Source organism: Petaurus breviceps, unplaced genomic scaffold, assembly GCF_028583685.1.
Source record: "Petaurus breviceps papuanus isolate PSGF00001 unplaced genomic scaffold, PetGlider_PUasm1.0 79, whole genome shotgun sequence".
NCBI classification, from domain to species: domain Eukaryota; kingdom Metazoa; phylum Chordata; class Mammalia; order Diprotodontia; family Petauridae; genus Petaurus; species Petaurus breviceps.
In genome coordinates, this window is record NW_027186523.1 from 13,769,488 (window position 1) to 13,797,431 (window position 27,944).

The 27,944-nt window shown below is 39.1% G+C and overlaps 1 protein-coding gene across 40 annotated transcripts in view; it reads left to right on the top strand.

Annotated features, from left to right (window-relative positions):
* LOC138175830 (CUGBP Elav-like family member 2) overlaps positions 1-27,944 on the top strand; it is a 696,702-nt gene that overhangs the window by 526,787 nt on the left and 141,971 nt on the right. For all 40 annotated transcript variants that reach the window (XM_069106367.1, XM_069106368.1, XM_069106336.1 and 37 more), the window contains one exon: positions 23,672-23,754. In XM_069106367.1, the coding sequence (XP_068962468.1) occupies positions 23,672-23,754 (83 nt within the window). The remainder of the gene's footprint in view (positions 1-23,671; positions 23,755-27,944) is intronic.

The following is a 27,944-nucleotide window of genomic DNA, read 5'->3' on the forward strand; positions in this document are numbered from 1 at the left end:
CTCCCATGGAAAATGATTGTACACTCTTTTTCTCCTTTCAAGCTACCAATATTCCCATGAATTATGAAGGAGTCAGGGATTATTATACCTATTTTTACAGCTGGAAATATTAAAACACAAATTATTTAATTATATCCCCAGAGTCAGTGAATATAGGGCAGTCCTAACTCAAAACTAATTTTTCTCCCTGATTCCCTCAACAGAAAATGATTTATTCTTCATCTCATCTAATGACACTTCATTTTATACATTTGTCATATTCAAATGTGTATATTTATTTATCCCCCATTCCCCTTTCTAGATTGTAAACTCTCTAAGGGAAAGGAATAGAACTTATTTATCTATGTGGCTCCAAGTAGGTAACATAGTGCATAACAACTGAATTTTTTTGTGAAAGAATGAATAAATCTTTATGGAGGGAGGGGTGCACCAGGGGCTCAGCAAACCAAAAGTACTAACATAAAGAGCATAGAGGAACCTGTGAAGCCATGCTTCACTTGGCCCAAATTTCTTTATTTTCTTTCTCTCCTTGATTAAGTTGCCAATCATGTCTTTGCCCCATCCACTCCCCTTCTGGGTACATTGCCAATCACTTTGGAACAGTCAAACACTTCTCCTGTCATAACTTGGACATGGCCTAAACTTGCTTTATTCTCAATCTCAATCTGACCAGGAATGTCAAAATGAATATACAAAGGCTTTGAACACAGCAGTCCCTAGATATCATTGTACTTGCTTAAATCTGGATTAAATTGATCTGGGGCTAGATGAGGGGATCTGATGAATGACTTCCTTCCTCTGAGGGTGTCTTCCCTCAAAAAAATATATATTTAATTGCAAGTTGTCCATTTTTAAATTCAGCATAGGAGCTCCAGGCTCCATACTGGTTGCCTGTTATAAGAAAAGGACTATCAATATTTTAAAAGGTGCTGACAGGCAAGACATTGGATTTGATGACTAGAAATTTCGACAGGTTTCTTGTTGTTTTTAATGCTCCAGAATAGTATTATGAGATGGTTTACCATAGGGCGAGGAGTTCCAATGAAGGCTAATGAGATAAAAACTAATCTAAACATCAGATGACTTAGAAATGCCCTGACCAGGGGGGGTGGGGGGAGAGAGAGACAGAAACAGAGAGAGACAGAGAGAGGGAGGGGGGAAGGAGAGGGGAGAGAGAAAGAGAGAGAGAGGGAGGGACAGGGACAGAGAATTTGGAACTCAAAATTTTTTAAAGCAAATGTTAAAAATTGTTTTTACCTGTAATTGGGGAAAATATTATTCACAAGGGAAAAAAATGCCCTGATTGCATGGCCTGAATGTCTCATCTGGTAAGTCTCTCTCCAGGGATGTTCCTTTGCTGGTGATATAAAATCTGGGCTGTGTGGAATGTACACAAGAGAATAAGGACAAAATCTGATTCTGAAAGACTGAACAGAGCTTCTGCATTCCATACATAAAATGGCAATATTTATCCAGTTATCCCTAGTGGCCAATTAACTTTGGAAATACATTTATTCTTTCAGGTTCACTAAAGTTTTGCAACCAGGTTTCAATAATCATTTAACCTCTTACAAATTCCATTCAGCACTGGTCCCATTCACTTCTATTTGTGCCCTCCTCTTCTCCTCCCTCAATAAGCTCAGAATCCTTTTGGTGGTCACTTTAAATCACTTAAACTGAGGGAACAAAACCAACTGCCTGCAGCATTCTCAGAATCCCACAATTTAAGAGTTCCCAGGGAAATCAAACAAAAAGTGAACAGAGGCATTTGGCAGATTTTTCTCAAGGCTCAATTTTCAGAGACTTGCTATCTGGTTTGCTTTACATCTTGAGCACAGGACGACGTGCTTTATGTATTTTGTAACAATGATACAGTACCTGTTTAGTGACTGATTGCCACAGTCTACTAAATTACCACTGCAATGCACTAATTAGCAACCTAGGAAATAGAAAAATTGGATCAACCTCAGAAAACTCATTATTTCATACCAGGAAATATGTACAGAGTAAATAACTGCTGCTGACCACCATCATTCTGCTACAGATCTTAGATTGGATCAGATTTCCTATGACCAATCTAAATTAGGGCAGACCTCTTTACCTTCCTATCCAAACTCTTCTTCTATGGGCCATATTCTTCCTAAGGCTAATAATGGTAAATATGGCTTAAGAATTCATTTTAGAAAATCCAGCTTACATTTTTGGAGTGCTTTACATTTTGCTATGATTGCACACCCAATAAGTCAATCAGCAATCATTTATTAAGTGCTTACTTTATGACAGATATTGTGCTAAGCCCTGAGCCAACAAAGAGATGTGAGGACATGGTTTTTGCACTCAATGAGTTCACATCCTATTGGGGGGAGACCAAGCAAATAACTATGTAGGTCATAGAGCCAGGAATCAAACTCAGGTCTTCCAGCCATAGCTCTAATACTATTTTCTATTATCTCATAACTCTCATTACTTTGTACCTTGGTTTCTTCTCTCTGCAAATAAAAAATGTAAAACTTTCCCACTCAATATCAGGAAATATGAAGGGTATACAATATTCTCTCTATATTTGATTATAAAATCTTGTGCATTATCAGAAGCAAATTTTTCGACCCTCAACTGGTTTCCCCTTTCCACCCAGGGTCCATCTAAGTACCTTCCTTGTACAAATTGGCATCTGTTCAGGGATTGCAAATCAATTTTAAAATTAGCCTAAGCAAAACATAATTAACTCTCCCTTCATCACAAAATGTATTCTAAATACAAATTCCAAAAAAAGATTTCAATTTTCTACCCTTTTGTTTTCACCTGTTTTTCATCTGTGCTGCTGATCTTCTCCATTATTAAAGATAATTTGGAATTGCCTGTACTTATAAAGTGCCGTGATCTTCGGGGAGGTAAAAATGTTATTTCAAAAACAAAGAAAAATTATCATTGTTATTACTCATCTACACAATTAGGAAACAAAAGACTAGCAAAGGCTGCTCCATCTAATCCATCTATCTGTTGTTAAGAGATTTTGAAACCTCACTGTAAAGCAGTTTCACACTTTATCCCCTCTTAATTTTTTTAATTTCGATTTCTCAAAGATACTGTCTGTTTTTTTTAATCTTGAAACATTTGAAAATATAAAGGAAATTAAAGGGTGTCCCTTACACTCAAAGGCACCAAAGAGTTGTAGTTCTATCTTCGTTGAATTGTCTGAGCTGAAAAATAGGAGCCTGCAAGAAATTTCTTTGCTTTTTCTTTCTTTTTCTTTTTTCCCACCTAAAGGCTTCATAAGAGAATAATTGTGTCATGGACAACAAGTGAGAAAAATGAAGCTTTTAGGATGAAACCCTACTTCAAGGTGCATGTGACTTGAGAAAGTTTGACATATGGCATGACCTTCCTAGCATGAAGCCAAGTGCCTGCTCATCAACAAACGAGTCAGAGAAATTTCTTTAATCCTCACAGTTGAGAGGATATTTTACTTTGTCATCTTAGTGGTTTTTTTTTTCCCTCCCCCTGGTAAGACATTCCACAGCATGGCAGGAGAAGATAAATTTACTTCTCTACCTAATAACTACATGTGGCAAGCACCTTGAGGGCAGGAGAGCATCTTGTAGCCTTCCCAGTCCTTAGGCCAGAAGTCCAGGTGCTCAATAAATACTTGATTGATTACCTGGAAAGATAGAATGGCATGTTATATAGGCAGTGGAAGAGAAGGAGCATACGTGAGCAATTGGAGACCTGGATGGCTCTGCCAATGGTTGTTTCCTCATCTGTAAAATAAAACAGTGGAACTGGATCAAGTATTCTTAAACTGGGATCCTTAAACTTTTTAAAATATTTTTATCATTTTATTTCAACATCATTAATTTCTTTTGAAATCACATGCATATATATATATGTATAGTTTTAAGCATTTAAAAATATCATTCCAAGATAGGCTTCACCTATGTCTGCCAATGGGTCCATAGTATAATATATAACCTAATGTAACATAACATAACATAATATAATGTAATGTAATATAAAAAAATTAAGCCCTGGACTTGATAATTAATAAGGTGTTTACCGTTTCTAAAATGCTCTAAAACTACTTTGGTTTTAAATGTCAGGTTTGCAATAAATTAACTATTCAGGATAAAGCCCACCCTCCCCCCACTCTATGGGGCAGGGAAAGTGATAAAATTAGTTTGTCTTCAGTTATTCTATGACCTCTCAATCCAATACAGTCTCTGATTATTCTCATTTAGTACAGTCTGCTCTCTGATCTTTCTGCCTTAAATGTGAATAACTGGCAGCCTCAAATGATCACATCTTTCAGGGTATGAAATAAGAGCAGAAGATTTGGGCAAAAATTACAAAACTCAAAGACCATAATATTCAAGCATCTGTAAACTGAGTCAGGACGAGTTGTTTTTTTTTTTTTTGGTTTGGGTTCTCTAGGCAGGGGATACCTTTCTGTTATCCCTGAAATCATACCCAAAAGGTAGTAACCTGCTTTTTTAAAAGATAAAGTCTACCTTAACTGATGTGAATAAATTTAACACTATATGAGTGAGCTTACCATGAATTGATGCACAATGGGGTGTTAAAAGAGAATTGTATATTCTGGTAACAACTACTTTATCTTGCCTTGGTCTTTCTTCCCAAGTGGCCACTGATACCCTGCAAAAGAAGTCAGAAAGACTAGTAAAGCATAAGATCTGAAGACATTAGGAACACATTAGGTATTTTAATTAAAGGAACTAAGACCTTGAAAAGAAAGCCAGTTTGGGAAGAGAAGAACTGCATAAGTAGAGGGTTATATATATAAAGTTGGAAAGGTGCTTAGGGGTCATCTAGAAAAATCTCTTCATTTAATAAATGAGAAAGCTGCAGTCCAGGTAGTATAGGTGGCTTGCTCAAAGTGACACAGGTGGTAAATGACAGAGGCAGGATCTGAGAAGGGGCTTGGGTATGCCAAAAGGAACCTAGAAGCCATGACCAAAGTTTATGAAGTCTCTGACAGGAAATTGAAGACCTAGGGACACAGCTGGCATTTTCATCACTGCTACCTATTGAAGGTAAGGGATACTGAAGAGAAATGCAGATTTGGGAAGCAAACAGCTGGATAAGAAAGTGTTGCCTGAGAATAGGGTTTAGATTTCTGATAATGAATTTTCTCATCAGGTTAGAAGCATGAAAACAGAAAGAAAGTTAAGGAGTTTGAGAAACTTATTACAAGCCTGGAATATAGAGATGGGAGAATTTAAATATCTTCTGTTCTCTTTCCCTCTCCCCCCTCTTCTTCTTCCCCTCCCTCTTTCCTTCTCTCTCCCCACTCCCTCTCTCTTCCCCCCCCATCTCTTTCTCTCTTCTGCTCCCTCCAGCAGTTAATAATTTAATTTGCCTTAATGTTAATTTCATCCTTTAAAAATTAGAGAAACCAACAGAGTCAAATTCTATCACAGATCTGCTTCTGCTGAGGTGAAAATTATGGTATATTAGGGCAAAATGACCACTCCAACTTACATGTGATAGAGAAGGAACAGAAAGCCTGGCATTGTCTGACAAATTTCTAAAGATTCAGAGAAATGATTGGCAGGATCCCATGGACTAAAATTCTACTGGGAAAATCAGCCTAATAAGATGGAAAACTGTCAAGAATGAAAACCTACAATGAAAAACACAAGGGAAACTTTTATTGAGAAGGGAAAACAATTTTCTAAAGAAGCCAATGTGAATACACAGAGAGCTTACCCACTTAGAGTTTTAGAAGATATGTGCAAAAATGGAAGCAAGAGTAGGTAATGTACATGATTAGCACAAAAGTATGGCATAGTCCTTCAAGAATAGCGATAGGACATGTATAACCTATATCAAACTGCTTGCCTTCTCAATGTGTGAATGGGGGGAGGGAAGGAGGAAGGGAGAGAATTTGGAATTCAAAGTTTTAAAAATTAATGTTAAAAATTGCTTTTACATGTAACTGAAAAAATGTTTTTAAAATAAATATAAAACAGTTTCAGAAGAAAAAATAAAGAATAATAATAGGAAAGCTATAGCTCAGAACAACCAGGTGGTAGGAAGAAAGCTAAGGATAGCAAAAAGGGTTTTGGTTTTGGGTTGCATGTATATATTTTGCTTTTTTTACTACATTCGGGGGAAGGAGAGGATCAAAGAAAAGATAAGACCACTGCTTACAATTGATTGGGCAATGATAACTAACAACACAGAAAGGGCAAAGCTGTTTATTTTCTTTCATGCAAAATGATGACCTTCTTATTGAAAAGGACAGAACAGAATCAGCTAATGACAAGTCAATTCTCAATATCAGTACAGACATAGTAAAGAGTATCTAATTGCTAATATGTTCAGGTCATCAGGCCTACTTATACTGAAAGAACTGCAGGTGTGATTGTTAGTCTACTTTTGGCTGATCTATGAAAAATCAGGATGAAAAGGAAAGATAATTTAGGAATGGAGAAACAGAAATGTCATCAAAAAATGACAAGAGATTAGAGACTATGGACAAGACCTATGAGCTTGACTTTTATTCCTGGGTAAATTAGTAACCAATTATTAAAGAGATGGTTAATGAACATTAAAAAGGGAAGCAGTGATCATAAAAAATCAGCTTGGATTCTTCAAAAACAACCCATGCCAGATTAACTTCCTTTCTTGTCTTTCTTAATAAAGTGTCAATTACATATATAAGGAGAATATGATATGTGCATATATGTTTATATATGTTTGTGTATGTATTTGTTTGTGTGTTTATATATGTAATATGTATGCATAAATGCTAAATCTAGATTTTGGTAAAATATTTTAGCAAAGACACTGTCAAATGTCTTGTAATTCTTATGGACTTAAATGTGAGTTAAATAGTAGTTTAGTTAGGTTGCAGGGCTTGACTATTAATATAGGTCATTAAGGGTTTGATAGCTTGGAAGGAGGGCTCCAGGAGAGTTTTCATAAGGATGGTACTTGAACCTAGTCTTGAAGGGACGTAGGGAAGTTGAGAGGTAGAGGTGAGGAGTCAGACCATTCCAGGAATGGGGGACGGCTAACACTGGGGCATCAAGATTAGAAATGTAGTCTTGTGTTCATGGAATGGCAAGGAAGCCAATGTAGCTAGACCATAGAATATGTACAGAGGACTAAAGTGTAAGAAGGAAGGATGCAAGGTTACATAGAGATTTAAATGCCAAACAGAGGACTTTATATTTGGTCATGGAGGTAATTCATGGAATTCACTGATCATAGAGGTTACTTGTCCTTTAGAAAATCACCTTGACACCTTATTAAAGTAGGGAGAACAGTTAGAAGGCTACTTACAGCAGTAGCCCAGGTGAGAGATGATGGAGAAGAGGAGAGGAGAGTAGAGTAGAGGAGAGGAGAGGAGAGAAGAGAAGAGAAGAGAAATATTGTGAAATTAGGATTTGGCAACAGGTTCAATATATGGGGTGCATGAGAAGTCAAGAATGGCACTGATTACCCATGACACTAATAAGGAAGTCCAAAAGACTGGAGGGTTGCAGGGGAAAGAGAGTGCATTCTGTTTTGTTCCTGTTGCCTTTGAGATGCCTATGGGACATCCAAGTTAAGATGTCCAAAAGGCAGTTGGTGATACATGACTATAGCTTGGGGGAAAGACTAAGGATATGAGATAGTATAGAGTGAAAAGAGGAGAGAGAGGCCATAACAGAGCCTTGGGAGACATTCCAACAAAAACAAACAAAACCCAACAACTGAGGAATGGTCAAGTAGGAAGAAAACTAAGCAAGAGCAGTGTCATAAAAACCATGACAGGAGACACTCCAGGAGGAAATTTGAACCTAGGTCTTCTGACTTCTTCCATTATGCCACATTCAAGGAATAATTAGTATTGTGTAGACACCCATGTATAGCTGTGTCTGTCTCTGTCACTATGCCTCCTAACTGTGTGATGATTTTGAAAGTAAAACTCTAGCTAACTCATAGGGAATATAATCCATGATGGTGATACATGCTATATCCCATGCCATTTTTCTCCTCTTTTTTCCTTCATAGCCCTGGACTCCTCTACTTCAAGTCTCCATGTGGACACCAATCTTTCCTCCTCCTTCCCTCTGTTGCTTTCATCATACAAGGGAAGTGAAATCAGCAGTCTTCCTTCTACAGCAGTAAAACCAGGCATGCTCAGTAGAAAAGAACAGTTCAGGGCTATGTTATATTTTTTTTTTGCATTTTGGGAGCACAGGAAGCTATATAGTTGAGGTAAATATCATTATACTCCAGAGGAAAGTCATCAAAATGATTCCACTAAAGCCAACTGAGCCTACAATATTGAGGCCCTTCTGAAGGGTGAACTGGCTAGCTCCCAGTAATTACTTTAGAAAACAAGACAACAAATCAATTCCAAACCCCATTAAAGGGGTACAGTCATCATTTGCAAATAAGGCCCCCTTGCCCTCTCTTCTGTCTAGGATTTGGCATTGGGTAGTTAAGTGTTTCTCAGGCTTGTTGATCTGGCTCTCCTTGCCTCATTTCTTCTGTTATAAAATAGAAATAACATGACCTGCCCCTTGTTGCATTGTATGTGATTTACGGGGACTCTGGAAGGTTTAACTCAGTCATGCCTATCCAGGCCTGAAGTTGTCTGGGAGAAAATGCTGCTTAAATACAAACTGTTGTGATATAAACAGTTACCCCTGAGAAGGTAATTAATAGATGTTTCCTTGGGTACATGCAGAACAAATACTATTGGTGAAACAGAAAAAAACAAGATCTTCTCTTCATCTTTCTAGCATCTATAAGAAAATTCTCTGAGGTCTGTATTTGGATCCACATGACAGTATGGGAATTCTGAAACAAAGGGTGCCATTCCTCCAGCACCGCCCACCCCCCCCCCAATCTCCCACAGTACACAAACAAACAACAAACTTGCCAAGACTGCTGTTCAGGGGAAGATATAGATTTGCTGTATATAATCACTGTAACATCAATTCATGCTTGCCTACACAGATAAATTCCTTGCATGGGAAGCATTGGTCCAGATAAGAGATTTACCTACTGGAAAAGATACCCATAATGCTATCAGTATTAACTTATAAATCATGGCCCAGTTGTACAAGGTGAATTGAATGGAGAAGAAAAAAACGCTCGCATGTAATCAAATATAAAATATATTACTCCCCCCAAAAAACAGATAAACAAAACACCTGATAATTTTGACAAGGTCAGACGACAACTGAGAAGATGAGAGATGTCTCTTGACTCTCATGAGCCTAGAATGGAGCCAAGAATTCCAAGGTGGAAATGTGCACAGCTGGAATGTCATGTATAGGGAACAGCAAGGAGGTAATTTTGACTGCAATGTAGAGTGTGTGGAGGGTAATAATGTGCAATTAACTCGGAAAGAGAGGCTGGGAGCCAGGTGATTAAGTTAGTCAGCTAGCATTTATTAAGTGCCTACTGTGTACCAGGCACTATGTTAAGGATAGGAAGAAAGGCCAACCAGTAAAACAAACAAAAGAACCCAGCCCCTGTTCTTCAGGAATTCACATTCTAATGGGAGGAATCACACACAAATAACCGTGTACAAACAAGTTATATTCGGGATTAATTAGAGAGTCTCAGAGGGAGGGCACTAAGATTAAGAAGGACTGGGAAAGGCTTTAGGTGCATTTCAGCTAAGACTTGAAGGAAACCAGGGAAGCTAAAGGTGGAAATGGCATAGAGGACAGTCAATGAAAACTGTCAGAATCCAGAGATGAACTGTCTTGTTCAAGGAACAGCTGGAGGCTGGTGCCAACGAATCACAGTGTGTGTGGAAGGGAGTAAGGTAAAAGAAGACTGGAAGAGTAGGAAAAGGCTAGATAGACTGTGAAGGGCTTTGAAAGCCAAAAAGAAGATTGTATACTTGATCCTGAAGGTGTTAGGGAGCCACCAGAAGGAGGAGTGGGGGAGAGGGGCAAGATAGTCAGATCTGCCTTGTAGGAAGATCAGTGTGGCTGAGGAGAGGACAAGTGAGAATAGTCGTTGTTTGTCCTTCATTCTCTAAGAGGACCGGGATATCAGGAAGGTGATGCTGTGAATTGCAAGTGAATTGGATGTAAGTGAGGGAGAAGCTGTGCAAAGTCACCAGCCTCACTCTCTCTTCCAGAGCTGTCTGGGTCCAGTGGCCAGATATAGATCAGGAGGATTGGAGATGACCCCAGATTAGAATAGGGAGAGACTTGAGGCTGAGAGACCAACCAGCCAGCTATTGCAATAGTTAATGAGGGCCTGCATAAGGGTTGTTGCTGTGTAGGAAGAAACAAGGGGACGTATACAAGAGACGTTACAAAGGTAGAAACAACAGGACTTGACCACTGATTGGAGATGTAAGTGGCAAGAGAGTGAGTAGCTGAGGATGACACTCAGTTTGGAAAGAAAGTCTTTATATGCCAAAAGGGGAAATGTGTCTTTCATTGTAGAGGCAAAGGGAGCTACCGAAAATTCTTGGGCCAACAGAATGACACGGCCAGGCCTATGTAGGAGGATACAACACAATGTTGTTCAGTCGTTTTTGTCATGTCCTACTTTTTGTGACCCCGTTTGGGTTTTTTTTTTTTTTTTGGCCAAGAGACCAGAGTGATTTGCCATTTCATTCTCCAGTTCATTTTCACATGAGGAAACTGAGGTTAACAGGAGCAAGTGACTTGTCCAGAGTCACACAGCTAGTAATTGTCTGAGGTCAAATTTGAACTCAGATCTTCCTAACTCCCGACCCAGCACTCTGTCTACTGTACCACCTAGCTGCCATATAAGTGGTTCAGTGGTCATGTAAGTGGTCCTGGAGTCAGGAAGACTCATCTTCCTGACCCTGCATGAAGAGTCGGGCATGACTGTAAACAACTCAACAACAACAAAACAGAAAACAAAACAAAACTGAAAAGAGTGTCCTGTATCACCAAAACAGCCATGCATTTAGTTTCTTCATTTACCTCTGATTATCAAATTTACAAATGTCTTCCATCAACAATTGGTGGTCTCATTCTATATTTATAAATATAAAGATTTTGCAAAAACCAAACTGACATTAGGACTAAGAAGGGGTGTATAATAGCCCAGGCTGGAAATGGTTAGAGAAGGAGAAAGAATTTCAGGAAAACATTGGGTCTCTGAAACCAAGCAAGGGGAAAGTGTCCAAAATCAACATGTTGAGTGATGGAGAGAAATCAGTGAGGATAAGGACTGCATTTGATGATAGTGAGTCACTTGTAACTTCATTATGAGGAGTTGGGGAAAGAATGGGTCAAGAAGTAGCGGAATCAATGAGCCCAGACAAGTTTTGTAATGAGATACTTTAATAACTGTATCCCCTTGTAGTGAGATCAAAACAGACTGACCTTATATCCCATTTCAGCCTGTAGCAAATAGTGTTATAGAGAATTACTATACAGAAATGAAGCCCTGGCAGAAATCTTTGAGGTACCTTATCACTCTAGAAGGAATAGCATTTACTGTTGACATCATTAATCTGTACTCTGCCATGCTGGGGAGATTCCTATGGAGGTTTAGCATAGAGTGAGTCAGTAGGCCCAGTCCTACTGAGTTTCTGAGGTATGTACAAGGCAGTATCATGGAGGCCTTCTTATTGGCTTATTATACTTACCTCAGACATAGCACTCTTTAGAGTTCAGTCTACCAATAAGCATTTGTTAAATGCCTACTGTGTGCCAGGCATTGTATTAAATAATTGACCCTTTCAACTCCTTTCAACATTTATTAAATACCTGATGACTTTCTCTCCTCAACTGTTCTAGAATCAGGCTTAAAAAATAAATTTTTCAAGTGCATCAGATCAATTGTTTTCTTATTGTTTCCTGTTCCAAAAGTCAAATGCTCTATTTCTAACAAAGGGAAAGTGCCTCTTTCTTCATGCCATTTCCCACAGTGCCTTGACAGACAGTCACATTAGCCATGAACTTGGCATTTATGAAGCATGGAGTACGAGAGTTCAAGAAGCGGCTAAAAGCTATGATTGTCCTTTGGGGGGTTGGGGGGGGTGGGAGGGAGGGAACGAAGGGAGGGGAACCTGACATTAAAATTCTTCAGATACTTTTATAGCTATTAGACATTTAAAATGGCTTAACATAAGTGGCTTATTTCAGAGAACCAGGCAAGGGGAAAAAAGCAAATTCCAGCAATTTTGCCCTTGCTATCTTTTCTATCTGTGTCTCTGCTTTAGTTGGAATTTACATAATAATGGGTGAGGAAGTGTTGCCGTACATGTAGCTGTGCACATTAGTCCTCAGTTGCTTTCCCAAAAGGTTTGAAAATGCAGTAGATTTAATCTAGGTCAAAAATAAGACCTCAATTTTCCAGGCAGAGGACATTTAGAGTGAGCATTTTTATTCACAAGGGGACAGGAGTGACAAAGTATGGCTCATCTATGATAACTCCCTGGTGCATCCAAAGGTTGACAGTAACCCAGGACTTGTGGCCAATTAACAGAAAGGCACATGAGGTACAAAGAGTTGGGGGTGGAGGAGAAGGAAATGATGAAGCTGTTGGGCCCTTTGTGATGATTTTTCATCTGCTGGGACAAAGCTGCTATCAAGGATCCAGCCTACCTACTCTCCTAAGGGCCAGAGAATGAGCATGGCTAATCTAGGTATGTCAGACAGATCTGATCGCCAGCACATGCCCCAAACAAAAAGGAAATCAGACATCATGTCTTGAAGATCAGGTCTGTCGTTTGCCTTTGTGGGTTCCACTGGGATTCCTTTCCAATTATACCTTATATTACAAACTATAGAGTACTTGTAATATACTGTGATTAGAATGGCAACGGATTGTTTCTTTGCTTCCTAGTTGGTGGCCAGATGGTAATACTTTTTACATCAGGGTGCCAATTATATCAAACTCTATAAAACTAAGCTAATTGGATGTAGTGTCATTAAAAGTTGATTTCTATAGGACCTGGCATTTGTATTGGATAGCTGATGACTTTGAAAGTAGAAGTTCCATTTTTAGATTTCAAGGTAGATATATCTATGCAAGAAACTGAGGGAGAAATAAAATTAAAGTGTGTGTGGCCTATTTGGTCATATCCAGAGCAGAATATATACAGTTTTCCCCGAGTAAGGTTATAAGGCTATACGTTTATCTGTTGCTCTGAATAAATAAGAATATTCCAAGCCTCCCCAGATCATGTCTAGCCCTTGTTATAATTTTATCATCTCTCACAGAATGAGGGAGTTAGGCTAGAAGATTGCTATAGAGGTCTATGATGATATTCTGAAAAGTTCCAACTTTGATGATAATCCCAAAATATGGACTTTCAGAGCTAGAAGGAGCCTTGGGGATTGTCTGAGCCATCCTTCCCTTTACCTCTTCAGGAATACACAATCTCCTTCAAAGCTTCCTCCATGCCATCTTTCCTGATGCTCTTAACTGCTACTCACCTCACTGTGCCATCTTCCAGTGACCCAAGTCACCTTGTATCTTATTGTCTATATTTTTGGTATTTATTGGTTTCTCTAAATTTTATTGATCCTAATAAGAGGCAGCAGGGTATTATGAGAGAGAGCTGGCCTCAACACCAGGAAAACCTGGGTTCAAGACCCACCTCTGACCCATTCTGGTTGTATCATGTGAGGCAAATCACTGGGTCTCTTGGTGCTCTAGGCAACAAGTCACAGAGAAGGTCCAGACTTGGCATTGGCAGGAGCTCCTTACTGAGAGCTTCATGTGGTAATGAATTACAGGCTCATTCCCCTTTTTCTGTCTCCTCCAAGAGAATTTAAACTGTTTGAGGGCAGGGAGTATTTCATTTTTATCTTTGCATCAACACTTAGCATAGTGTCCAGCAGAAAATGTATTATCAATGCTTGTTAGTAATAACTCAGCCCAGTCTCAAGTTAGGTCTGGTCACCCCCCGGACACAGGTGGCAATCTCCATAGTTATCTACAAGCCCAAAAAAGAGGAAAAATATTCCACTTCCTTTAAAAAAATTAGTATGGAATTTCCTCTAGTTTTAATGAAATGGAACTGTGGTTGGATTATTTTTATTTTTGAAACCTTGCTTACTTGGTAGAAATTGTAATTATTTGTTTTGGCTAGGATGAATGAATAACTCTGAGACAAAAACATATAATGCAAGAAAGTCATCAAGGGACAAAAAAATATAATTCAGTTTGACAACTACTGTATATTGTAAGAAGGTGTGAGAATGAGGGAACTGGGATTGGTTCTACCCCTGGGATTTCATTGGCGTAGGGATAGCCTAATGTAGAAACACCTTCCATCTAGGCAAATCTGCAGTGTATCTGTAATTTACAGTTTGTTTGAGGGTGGGGGTTTTTTTTGGTAATTTACAGTTTTGCAGACATGCCTAGGCCATCAAGACGTTCATTGACTTATCTGTCCTTGGTCACCCAGCCAGTATGTGTCAGAGGCAAGACTTAAACCCAGCTCTTCCTGACTTCAAGGCTGGTCCCGCTATCCTTTATACCACAGTTCCCATAATAGGCTGTAATGGTGTAATATTTAAAATTGAGTGGAGAGAAAAAGAGAAGCCCTCCCCTGGCTTATACTGGCATGAGCTGTACTACTTTGACAAGGAGCCAGCATCCCAATTGAAATTCCAAGCTTGTATACAGCTGGGCACCTGTTTTGCTTACAAATGTTGCATACAAAGGAGAAGTTCATTCACAGAAAGGGGGCAAAAACCCAGAGCAGGACTTCACTCATTTAGCCTTGCTGGGCTACACTCCCTTGATCTGGCAGCCCCTTAGAATTCAAAGGCGGTGTTTAAAGGAATTTTCAATTCACAACATGATGACTTTGCTGATGTCCTGAATTTGAATGGATCTTGAATTGAATTTTTCTGCTAGGGTTCCATCACTTTGCTAAAAGAATACAGGATTCACTCATGACACAATCATTATTTAGCTCTTTTGACGTGCTTATTTTATTAGTCCAAAAAAGTAAAGCAATAAAGCAGATTTCATACTTCTAAGTTGTTGGTGGGCTTTGAAGACAGAAAATGTGTGTCCATACACCCCGTGGTCAGAGTTCAGTTACTGGCAGCGGGTGATAATATACCCAGAATAGGAAAGCTCTTTGTTTGCTTCATCTTTGTCAGTGAAAAAGAGAATTATAGGAAAACCAATGTCTCTCTTCTTCTTCTCACAGAACTTTATCCTCATCCTCAGCTCTAGTGTCCCAGGGATTGTTTTTGGTGACCAGAAAAGCTGCCTAAATGATTCCTGGGGTTAATAACAATAATGTTGTTGTTATTCAGTCGTGTCCTGCTCTTTGTACCCTGTGAACCATAGCATGCCAACACTATATGTGGGATTTTCTTGTCAAGGATACTGGAGTAGTTTTCCATTTGTTTCTCCAGTGGATTAAGACACACAGGAGTTATGTGACTTGGCCAGTATCACACAGCAGTGAGTATCTGAGATCAAATTTGAACTCAGGTCTTCCTGACTCCAGGCCCAATGCTCTATCCATTGATACACTTAGCTGCCTCCAATAAGAATAAAATTAGCTAGCATTTATATAGCACTTTATAAATATTATCTTATCCTTACAATGTGAGAGAGAGAGAGAGAGATTATTATTCCCATTTTGTAATGAAAAAACTGTGGCAGGGATTAAGTGACTTTCCCAGGGTCATACCGCTATTAAGTGTTTGAGACTAGATTTGAATTCAGGTCTTCCTGACTTGAGGTCCAGTTTTTGGTCCACTGTACCACTTAGTTACCTTCTGTTACCCTGTCCCTGGATGATAAAATTAGAGGGAGAATTTATAATTAGAATTAGATAACATGAGAAAAATCTCTCTCAAAAGCTAATTTAACTTATGTCCAAACCAGGACAAAACTGGGAGAGGCCTTTCCCAAAAGAAGTTTAGAAACATAGCTGATTCTCCACCATCTAGGATATAAAATATTGTAACATGATTGGAAAAGTATGCACTGCTGCATGTGAATAGTTGGACGATAACAGCCATTTTGGCCATTGTCCCTTCTCTACTTATTCCTCCGCCCTTTGCAGGTTGACTTCCTATGTCCTGTTCTCTTCAAAGGCCCCAGGAACTTCTTAATTGCTCTGTGTGATAGCCCTGCCTCCCTCCTTATCCTTACCAACCCCTCTGCTTCCTCTGACACCGTGGACTGTCTTCGCGTGCATGATGGCTCTCCCATCTCTGGCTTTTCTTGACACTCCTCCCTTTCAATTCTCCAACCACCTGTCTGACTATTCCTTCCCATTTTCTTTGGTTGTCTTTCATCATTCATCTCACATTCCTTCATTGTGGGTGTTACTCAAAGTTCTGTACCAGGCCCTCTTCTCCCTCTACTCTCTCTCCATTAACTTCATCTGCTTTCATGATTTTCATTGTTATAGCTATGCAAACAACTCCCAGGTATATCTATCCAGTGTGTTTCTTCCCTGAACTACAGTTCAGCATCACCAGTTGCCTGTTGGATATTTCAGGCTGGATGTCCCAGAAACATCTCAATCTCAGCATGTCCAAATTTGTACTCGTTATTTCTCCACATAAATCCTCCCTTTTTCCAGATTTCCTGGTTTCAGTCCAAAATAGCAGCATCCTCATAGTTCACATTCATAACATTTTCCTTGACCCCTTAGTCTTCCTCACCTCACAGGTCCAGTCTTTCTGTTTCTTCATCCACAACATGGCCTGCATTTAACCCCTTCGCTCACCTCCCATAAGCCCTCATCATCTTTTGCATAGATTATTATTAAAGCAGCCTCCTAATTGGCCTTTGCACCCCACTATATCTATATGGACTTGGTGCCTCACCCATTAGAATATAAGCTCTTTGAGGACAGAGATTTTGTAATTTTTTTGTACTTGCATCCCTAGCGTCTAGCACATAATAGACACTGAATATATATTTGTTGATTTGGCCTCTTTTAAAAAAATTAAATGTTTGATGCCCCCATGGACTCAAAACAAAGAAAATTAGTGTCTCTTCAGAAGGTCTTAGACTTTATCACTCATTTTTCTCTTGCCAACTCTTAAGTCTGGCTCAGAGAACATTTCTAAATGAAATTGGTAACCATTTTCATGGCAACCCAAGAACCAACAGAACTTTTAAAGCTTTATAAATCTGAACTTAGGTGTTATTTTTATAGGAATAAACCTTCCTCTCCCACACTGAAAAAATCTAAGTAAATTGGTATCTGTTTCTAGGCAGACTATGGCATAAACTGGTTAGCTCTGCACACACAATAAATTTTATTCAGTATGCAATATTCCCAAGAGTTTCACAGTAAAGATTTTCAAGAGAAACAGCTGTGGTTTGAAAAGATTTATGATAATCCAGATGGTTTATTTGCTGGTAAATCCACTTGTTCATTTAAAATTAAAGTCTTTCAGTAAAGTTGCATGCCTTCATTGTGATTTTATATAAAATATATCTTTTTCTCCTGCACATGTGGTTGAGGGTTTTTTGGGGGTGAGGGGGGTACATGCATGTGTGCATGTGAGCACACTCATGTAAAGATGCCAAACATTGACCTGTCTCCTGTTTGAGGTTTCTCTTTTGAAAATGAGAGGGGGGAAACCCATAACAATGTCTCAGATTATTCAGCAATTAAGCTAGCAGTATACCTAAGGGAACTCTTTATGACAGAAGAAATATTGGTGAAGAGATATAGTCAGACACCAAGTACCCCATTTGGAGCATGTAGCACTTGGTCTCTCTGGGGATTGCCACTCTCAACTTCTGACATATGATGGTGTAATCATATCTCACAATTATATTACTGATTACAGATTGCTTTATGAGCTGAACATATGCAGGTATTACTGCTAGAATTACTACCTCCTGGGAATCTGGGAAGTAAACGATTCCAAGCCACCCTCTCAAGACTGAGAAAAAGAGGAGCTAAGCAGTAGGAAGGAAATCCATGGAAAACTGGGAATGGGAAGCATTTGTTGTCAGTGCCCCCTTTGCTCCAGACCCTCTGGCTACTTCCTGACTGCCTGGGGACTCCCACTGCCATCTCTCACCTTCTTGGGAGCATCCTGTGCTATAAAAACTCTTCCTCTCCTCTCCCTCTCTTTAGAACTCAGCTGTTCAGCACAGTCCCCTCAAAACCCATGTATGAATGCAGTTACTTAGATGTCCCTCCCTCGGTATCTCTCATCCCCATGTCTTTGCACTGACCTTCCTTGCCACATAGCTGGAAGACACTCCCTTCTTACCTCTACCTCATGTCACTCTCTTCCTTCAAGATGCAGTTCGAGGGGCACTAGGTGACGCAGTGAATAGAGTACTGGCCCTGGAGAATCAGGAGAACCTGAGTTTAGATCCGGCCTCAGACACTTAACTCTTACTAGCTGTGTGACCTTGGGCCAGTCACTTAACCCCAACTGCCCTGCTCTCCCCTCTCCAAAAAAGGCAAAAAAGAAAAAGATTCAGTTTGAGAATCACCTTCTACTTGAAGCCCTTCCTGATTTCCTCACTTGTGTATCCTCCCACCTAAACTACCTTATAGTTCAATATTTTGTATTTACTTATATTCTCTTAATATTTTTTCTGTATATACGCATATAAAGGCAATGGCCATATTAGCATAAATAAGGGGATGAACACGACAAGTGGTGGGGTGGTAGAATTGTCAAGATTTGGCAACTGGTTGGATATGTAGGGTAAGGGAGATTCCAGGCTAATTCTCAGGTTCGGAATTTGAATTACAGAAAGGACTGTGGTGCCCTCAACAGAAACTGGAAAGTTCTAGAGAGATGGGTTTAGAGGCAAAGATCGTGGGTTATCCCTCCCATTTTACACATTTTTATTTTAGCAGTGGTTACCAAAAGAGTGCATGTGTGGGGCAGCTTGGTGGGGCAGTGAATAGAGTACCAACCTTGGAGTCAGGAGGAGTTCAAATCTGGCCTTAAACACTTGATGCTTATTAGTTGTGTGACCTTGGGCAAGTCACTTAACCCCAATCACCATGCCTTCCCCCCTCAAAAAAAAAAAAAAAGAAGAGTGCATGTGGTCTAAATTTAGATACTGCTGAGGATTTTGAAGGAGGTATTTAGAATTGGGAATCTCTTAGCACCCCTCAAGTCACAACATGAATGTTCCCTTCTATTGTAAATGAGAACTCTGATTTCTTTGGGTTCCTGGTAAACCTAGGGAAATAATCGCTTAACTCTTTTACACATTAACTGCCCTACCTCTGATGAAGTATTAAAAAACCAGTGGTGCACACCATAGAGAATATGGGGCTTGCATGCAGAAAGAAAAGAAGTGAACTTTGATATCCCTCTACCATTCATTTCTCTTGCTTTTCTCTTGCTTCAAAACCAAAGTGCAAGCATCCCCAACTTTTACAAGGCATTATGTTCTTCACAACTATGTTGGTGGTGGTGATGGTGGTGTTATTGTTGTTGCTGTTGCTGGTGGTGGTGGTAATAGTAATGGTGGTGTTCAGTCATGCTCAACTCTTGTGACCCCATTTTGCTGTTTGCCATTTCCTTCTCCAGCTTACTTTTTTTTTTTTTTTACAAATGAGAAATGGAGGCAAACGGGGCTAAGTGATTTGCCCAGGGTCACACAGCTAACAAGTGTCTGAGGCCAGATTTGAACTCATGATGATAAGTGTTCCTGATTGTAAGCCAGTGCTCTATCCACTACACTGCCTATCAAATGTGTACAGCAACAAAGTATCACGTGTGTTGTTACCTTTGAATAGGCTTAGTTTCATTGTCAGAAACCATCAGATGAGCAGTTTAAGGTTGTGAAAAATGAGTTATAGGTGTTTAGTAGTCAGCATTAAATGAAACGAGGTAGTAATAAAATGTGAAAGAGAATAGTGAGGGCTTCCCATCTGGGGATGAAGTAGGATGGTTATGGCCTGCAGACCATCTGGATTGTCGAACCCATTAGCCCTGGTGGCACTCCAGAGACCTTGTAGGTACTCTTTAGCATGAAGTAAAAGACCTTTCCATATCTTCTGATTTCCCATCCATCCTTTCCCTCTGGACAGAAGGTTGACATCTATGCAAACCTGAGGGACTGACCTTGGAAGCACATCAGTGGAACTACTTAACCACACAGGTTACCACAGTGCTTTTGAGACTTGGGAAGGGAGAAAGACCTGTTCTCATCTTCAGATTTCTGAACCATCTGGTATTCTAGCCACCTTGGAAATAAAGCCAGGGAATTTCAAACCAGAGTTACAGCTGGTTCGGGGAAACCTATGAGACAGGTGATTCCCTTGACAGCGGTATATTCAGTTAGGACAGGCAGGAAAGAAAATTTCATCTCCATCCACACTTCATGGGGTTTTTTTCTACGATTTGTAGTAGCACCCTGACACATTGTCATGGTAATTACTCTATCATGGAAAATCATGTTTCTCCTTTTACTTCAGTTAAATAATCTCTTCTTATAAATGAATTTAAAGTTTTAAGCGAGCACACTGAATGATGAGCAGAAGGACTGTGGTTGTTGACTTGGATAGTAGACAGAAACAATGATATTTCAAACACTTTTCCCCATTTTAGAGCCATTTGTTCTGGGAATGGGGGAAATTAAATTCACTGGTAACCAAAACCAAAATGGCTGTGCCCAAAGATGGCAGTTTCAATTTGTACTTCCACATATTTATTCTGCAAAATGTAGACAGCTTGATCAAATACTCCTTTGAGTGGAGTGTTTGAATATGTACACAAAATGAAGCAGAGAGCTTTCCTACCAGGCAGAGATAAAGAACAAACCCAATTTTAAAAAAATTTCTGTGTTCAGTCAAGAAATGTGTATACCTCCATGCAATTTTTGGTGAAATGGTGTTTACCACTGGCTTTTCAGTATGCTGTCAGAGCTAAGGCCGCTAATGTACAGAGGACTTAAGTGATTGTTATCTAGGTCAACCAGGAGCCCAAAGAACCCAGACCTCTCATTCACAATCATTATCTGTCTATGAAACAACAGTTACAGAAGTGAGAGGGAAATAAAATTTTACCATTTGTATGATCAAATGAGCTTTCCCATGAATTTCAGTCAAAACTTTTATCAGAAAGAATTTTATAGGATCTCCAGTTTAGTATCTTCTTGTTTAAATCTAATGTCTTTGGAATGGGGGAAATGGGAAAGATTTGGGTATGGTACATTTATTGAAGAGGACCTGAGTTTTAAAATGAAAAAAAAAACCTTCATAGATGCAGCAGCATTAGACTAGCAGGGTTTGCCTCTAGACACAATGGTAAAGTAGGAGAAATTTGTCTTTGGGTGCTCTTTGACCTTTTCTGCATGCTGTGTACCATGCCCATATGTGAGATTCATTGGGGTTCCTCCAGTAAGGCCTACTTGTCCCAGGCTCTGAAATAAGCCCTTCTCCTTAAAAAAACCCTCTTGTATTGCCTTGATTCCTTTTCATAAAGGAAAGAATCTGATGGAGTGATAATGCACATGAAGTTGTTAATAGCTGACTAATAGCTTAATATGTTATCCTTCCCAGGGATAGTGTAGTTTAAAAGAGAGTGGCTTATTAAACTCTTCCCTTTTAAGCTCAGAAAGATGATTATCTAAGGGTAGAATTTTAGGCATTGAGGCAGGTGGGGAATATAATTTTGAGGGAGGAATGTTTGGGTTTTATCTGGGGGGAAGTTACATCCCTCAAAGTTCAGCATATGGTTAAGGTTAGAGGGATCCCAATGCTGGCTTTGTACATAAGAAGACATAATTATGAGTTGACATAAGATTTCCTTCATTTATAAATCATCTTTCTTCCTTGTTGCTTTGACAGTACAATTATGTCACTCCCCAATTTTAGACCCTCCTGTGACTCTCTAGCTCTTTTGAGGAAAAATCTCTCAACAAATGGGCTATAGTCAAGTTAGTTCAATTGATGGAACTGGGAGACCCAAATAAAGACTGAATCCCTCTGTCAGTGAAGGTCTGCAGAATCTGTGGAGTCTCTTATTGGAAGGATACACTTGAAGTGTTTCTTGATCTTTTGATGAAAAATATTTTGTATATGCCAAGAAACTGTGCTATAATTGTAAGGATTGTGTCTTTTTATATATAGCTAAGTCAAGTGTGAGGCTACATTAAAAATAATTTAATTTTTTGATCCGGCCTGGTGAAACTACGTAAACAATATACATGGTGCTCTTCTGGGTAGAGTAAAGAATCATCTTAAATGTATCTATGGTTTGTTTCTTTGCAAAATGTTCCACTGCTTCTTTTCCTGTAATCCTTCTCAGTAAGTCAACTTTTGATAGCTTTTATAGTCCACTTTGCTGTCACCAAAAACCTTGTCTGTGATGCCCTTTGCAACCTTATATATGACAATTTTCTTCTCTCCTGTTCTTTGTCCTATTTACATCCTTACCCAAGGATTATGCCTAAGGTGTTATATCTTTCCACCATATTGCTATGTTTTGGCATCTCTTTGAGAGCCTCTTAAATCTCTTCTGATCGCTCAATACATAACAGCTGTATGTTAGGATGCCTTTGTGCCTTGATGGAAAAATATATATTATCAGAAAATGTGCATAATGTCACTTATTCCCCCCTCAATTTACCAAGTTTGCCAAGAAAAATACAGATCAGATAAAGCATCAATTTTTTTTTTTTTTAAAGCAATCGGGGTTAAGTAACTTGCTCAAGGTTACACGGCCAGTTATTTCTGGGTGTGGTGCTGAGTGTCTGAGCCCGGGACTCGATCTCCAGGTCGTACCCAACACTGGAGCCGGTGCTCTTGCTCGCTGAGCCACCTGGCCACTCCTAAGCAATTGGGGTTAAGTAACTTGCTCAAGGTTACACGGCCAGGTGTTTCTGAGTGGGTACTAAGTGTCTGAGCCCGGGATTAGATCTCCAGGTCTTCTCAACACTGGAGCCGGTGCTCTTACTTGCTGTGCTACCTGGCCGCCCCTAAAGCATCAATTTTTCATTGACATTTATTTTTGTGCCTTTTTAAAGCTGAAACCTAGCAAAAAAAAAAAATATGCACCGAGCTTAACATTGACAGCATTTTTTAGAAATATTTTCTTCTAGGGTAGCGGAAAAACGGGGAGAAAATTTGTAACTCAAAATCTGGCGGAAATGAATGATGTAAATCAGAAGTTAATAAAGCATTTTAAAAATATATTTTCTTCTAGAAAATGAGACGGAGGTTGGGAGAGAGGTGATGACAGAACAACCCCAGGTCACATGAGCAGGCACTGACCTGTGGTGTCCGGAAGAGGTCATGTCAAGAGTAGCCAGGCTGTGTATTCTGGATATCTCAGGCTTCCGGAGTTGTTTACCAACTCCAGATTGGGGGGTTTTCCAAATCATTTCCAACTTCATTTAAAATACAGTGACAATGTAATCAACTAAGTCTTAAGGGTGGGAACTCCAAAAACACTAAAAAAGGATTTATTCCAAGTGATTGTGTCCTTTTGTCATTTTGATTAACTACCCTTGCCTTTTGTTGCCACCTTCAAAATTCCCTGAAACACTGCATTGCTGGCGGTAGTAGATGAACTTATCGCCTTTTTCTTCAACCTGGATAAAGAGAATAAATGTGATTTAGAATGAAAGGCAAAGTGTCAATGATTGAGAGGTTATTACTGTTCTCATGCTCTTTATTATTTCTAAATTGTACATTCTCTTAAAGTATATGATTTGTTCATTGCCACCAAGCCAGCCTGTTCACGGACATTTCTAAAAACCTTTTCATTTCTCTCTGTAGGTTGTTGTTTCGTAACGTTTTATACAAGAAAAGCCGCACTTGAGGCTCAGAATGCGCTGCACAACATTAAAACCTTACCTGGGGTGAGTTCGTTTACTTTTGTACCAAATCGTTTTATTGCTTGAAAATGGCCCCTTTTCAGCTGAAGGTTCTAGTTATGGTCTCTTATTGCCAAGAAAAAAAAAAAAAGCTTTGGTCTTTGGGCGCTGACTGACCCCCTCAGTTCATGGACAGCAGCCGCACCCTCTAGCTGGACCATAAAGTAGGATGGACATTAACTTTGAAGGAAAGAGCTCCTCACATAACCTATCGCCTGGCTCAAAAATCACAGTGACCCCCTGGGTAGCAGTAAGCTGCCAGAGAGCATTGGGAGGCCTAAGATTTTAAGGGGGTGGGGGGGGGAACCCAACACATACACACAAGGAGAAGCAAATGGAAGAGGGAAAAGGGTTTTACTCACCAGGAGCCCTTTTTCAAATTTAGTTTCTAGATTCTTTCTTTTGAAAGGACAAAATACCCTGCGTAGCCATAATATTAAGCCTCCTAATGGTTTCTAAACAGTCGCCGGTGGTTAAAAAAGTCAATGTTTTAATACCCATTTTGTGACTTCGTATTGATGTAGGGGGAAAAAAAATACAAAGCTTACACTGTTTTTTTCCATTTTCTTCCCAGCAATATTTGACTATGAGTACAATTCACTAGAAATGCCCTGATGACATATACTTAGCTACTTCATCAGAATACATTATTTCTAAAAGGAATTTTGTGGCAATTTTTATAAATTATGTAATGATCTTAGATTGCATTGTTCTATTTTAATATCTTCACTATTACTTGGAAATCAGCAATGAGTTAACTTAATATCCCAAATGGTTATCTGTTGGTGATAAAGAAGTAACCGTGGTAAAGCAGAGAAAAGATGATGATTTTATTGGAGCCTAGTATAATAAAAATAAATGAATGAGAAATCAAAAGTAATAAAATATGCTTACAATTCAAGTTATAGATTTCTGTGTCTGTGCCATATATAATTCACATACCTTACACCTAAATCAGTCCCCTGAGAGCTAGAAAAGTCTTGAACCTGCACAAGTAAACTTGTACCTATCTCATTTGGGAATGTAGTGATGTTTTTTCTGGAGGAAATTATCATGCAAAATACTTCTTTCCAAAGAGAGTTAAGCACTCAGTCCCAAATCCCTCTAAAATAGGGTTTCTTTAGCTTTTTTTGACAGTCTGGTGAAATCTATGGATCTCTTCACAGAATAATATTTTTAAATGCATAAAATATGTGGGATTACAAAGGAAAGTAGGTATATTGAAATATGGTTGTCAATTCATAGATGCCAGATTAAGAACCTGTTACTTTAAAATCTAAAGTCATTGAATTATAGTCTTTCTCCTGAACTATGACATTTCACTGTCTCTTCAGTAAGATGGAAAAAGTAGGGGAAGACAAATTAGAGAGCATTCATGATATGCCAACTATATAGCTTTGTTTGGAAATTGTTACTTCCATTCAATTTAACTCCATCCTACAGTTTCTATTCCAATGGGACAATTTTTATTAAATTTAAGAACTGAAGATGGAAGATTAAAGGCAACCCAGCTGAACTTTTTCAACATTTCCCTCCATACAACTTTAAAATAATGTCTCAGGTCAAGTTTTGAAGCAGCAGAGCCAAGAAAAGTGAGATATTTTTTCTGGTCTAAGAAGACTTAGGAGGTTGGCAGGATAAGTTTGTAACACCTGTCCAGATCCCACACAATTAGTGGCAGCAACAGCAGCAGCTTTGAGAGATATCAACCCAGAGACAGTAAGGTGGTCAGGCAACTGTTCAAAAAGAGGTTGCAGGGAAACCTCTGCTGGCACTGCTTGGCAACCTTATTGTACATACGCAGATCCAGGTCGTATATCTTTGGTAAAGAGGAGTGCTGGGGGTGAGTCAAAAGTGAGCAGGTGCCCTGTTCATAGTTCCAAGGCAAAGAAAGTGCTAGTGCTTGTGGTTGCAGGATACCAAAGGCCCTTCCTGGGTAAAGACCAGAGTACAGACCAACAGAGAAGTGATCATACCTCTCCCTGGGTCACACCACCTTGGAATCACTGAAAATTTGCAGACCCCCAGTACTCTCTAAAAACAGCAGCATAAAATAGCCTAAAGTTTGGGACAGTGCCTCCCTACCACATGGTGAGCATAGCCCAACTTTAACATAAAGTTAAAAGTTAAAAAATAGGTCGGGAAATGAGCAAACAACAACAAAAGAATTTGACCGTAAAAAGCTACTATGATGGCAGGGAAGACCAAGATACAAACTTAGAATAAGACAACAATTATAAAAATAGTTACAAGCAAAGCTTGAAAGAAAACTGCTAATTGGATCCAAGCAATATCCCAGAAGGCAAAGCAGTTAGGATTACAATAAAAAATAACCTACCCAAAAAAATTGAGTATAATCCTTCAGGGGAAAAACCAGATATTTAATTAAATAGAGGGCTTTCAAGCATTCCTGATGAAAAAACAAGAGATGAACAAAAAAAATTTCACATTTAAACACAAGTCTCAAGAGAAGCATAAAAAAGTAAACCTGAAAAAGTAATCATAAGGGACTCAAGGTACTTAAACTATTTGCATTCCTATATGGAAAGATGATACATGTAATTCCTAAGAATTTTATCATTGTTAGGGCAATTAAAAGGACTTTAGATAGGCAGAGGGCATGAGTATATGTCAGTTATGTTGGGATGATCAAAAAACAATGAAGGGTTGAGAAAGAAGGATGCACTGGGAGAAAGGGGGAAGGGAGAGGTAGAAATTTTTCTCACATAAGAGGCATGCAAGGAAGAGCTTTTAAAATAGAGAGGAAAAAGAGGAAGCGCTGAGCAATACTTGAACCTCACTCTCATTAGATTTGGTTCAACACTTATATGTACAAAAATATATGTACACACTCTGTTGTATATAGAAATATAACTTACCCAATAGGGAAATAGGGGAAGAGAATTAGAGAAAGTAAGAGGAGAGTGACAAAAAGGAGGGCAGATTAAAGGAGGCAGTGGTTAGAATCAAAATAGACTTTTTTGAAGGGATAGAATAAAGAGAGAAGAAAAAGAAAGAGAGGAAGGAAGGAAAAGGAAGAAAGAAGCAGAAGAAAATAGGATGGAGGGAAATACAGGGTTAGCAGTCATAACTGTGAATGGGAATGGGATAACCATAAAATGAAGGCAACTAGCAGAATGGGTTAGGAACCAGAATCCAGCTATCTGTTGTTTACAAGAGACACACGATGCAAAAAGACACATGTAGAATTAAAACAAAGGACTGGAGCAAAATCTAAGATATTTCAGCTAAACTAAAAAAAGGCAAGAATAGCAATCAATCTCAGACAAAGCAAAAGCAAAAATAGACCTAAATAAAAAGGATAGGGATGGCTAGGTGGTGCAGTGAGTGAAGCGCCGGCCCTGGAGTCGGGAGGACCCGAGTTCGGTTCCAGCCTGAGACACTTAACACCCACACAAAAATACTAGCCATGTAACCTTGGGCAAGTTACTTAACCCCAATTGCCCTCCAAAAGGCAAAAAAAAAAGGATAATCAGGGAAACTACATTTTGCTAAAGGTACCTTATACAAAGTAATATCAAAACATTTTACAGCAAGTTTCTCTGATAAAAGTCTCAATTCTCAAATATATACTGAGTATAGAACTGAGTCAAATTTATAAAAATAAGAGCTGTTCACTCCCCAACCAATAAATAGTCAAAGGATATAAAGAAGTTTTCAGAAGAAAAATCAAATCTATTTATAATCATGAAAAAAAGCCCTAAATCACTATTGATTAGAGAAAGGAAAATTAAAACAACTCTGAAATACCACCTTATATCTATCAGAAATGACAAATACTAGAGGGGATAAGGGAAAATAGGTACACTAATAAACTATTGGTAGAGTTGTGAACTGGTCCAACCATTCTGGATCCATTCGGAACTAGGCCCAAAGGGCTAGAAAACTATGACCCTTTGACCCAGCAATATCACTACTAGGTCTGTATCTCAAAGAGATCAAAGAAAAAGGAAGAGGGCCTATGTGTATAAAAATATTTATAGCAACTCTTTTTGTGATGGCAAGGAATTAAATTGAAGGGATGGTCATCAATTGGGGAATGACTGTATAAGCTGTGACATATGATTACAATGGAGTACTGTTGTGCTGTGGGAAATGGTGAGGGGGTGTAGCAGCAAGCACCCCAAGCGTCCTCAGGGTTTGCAGCTACCACA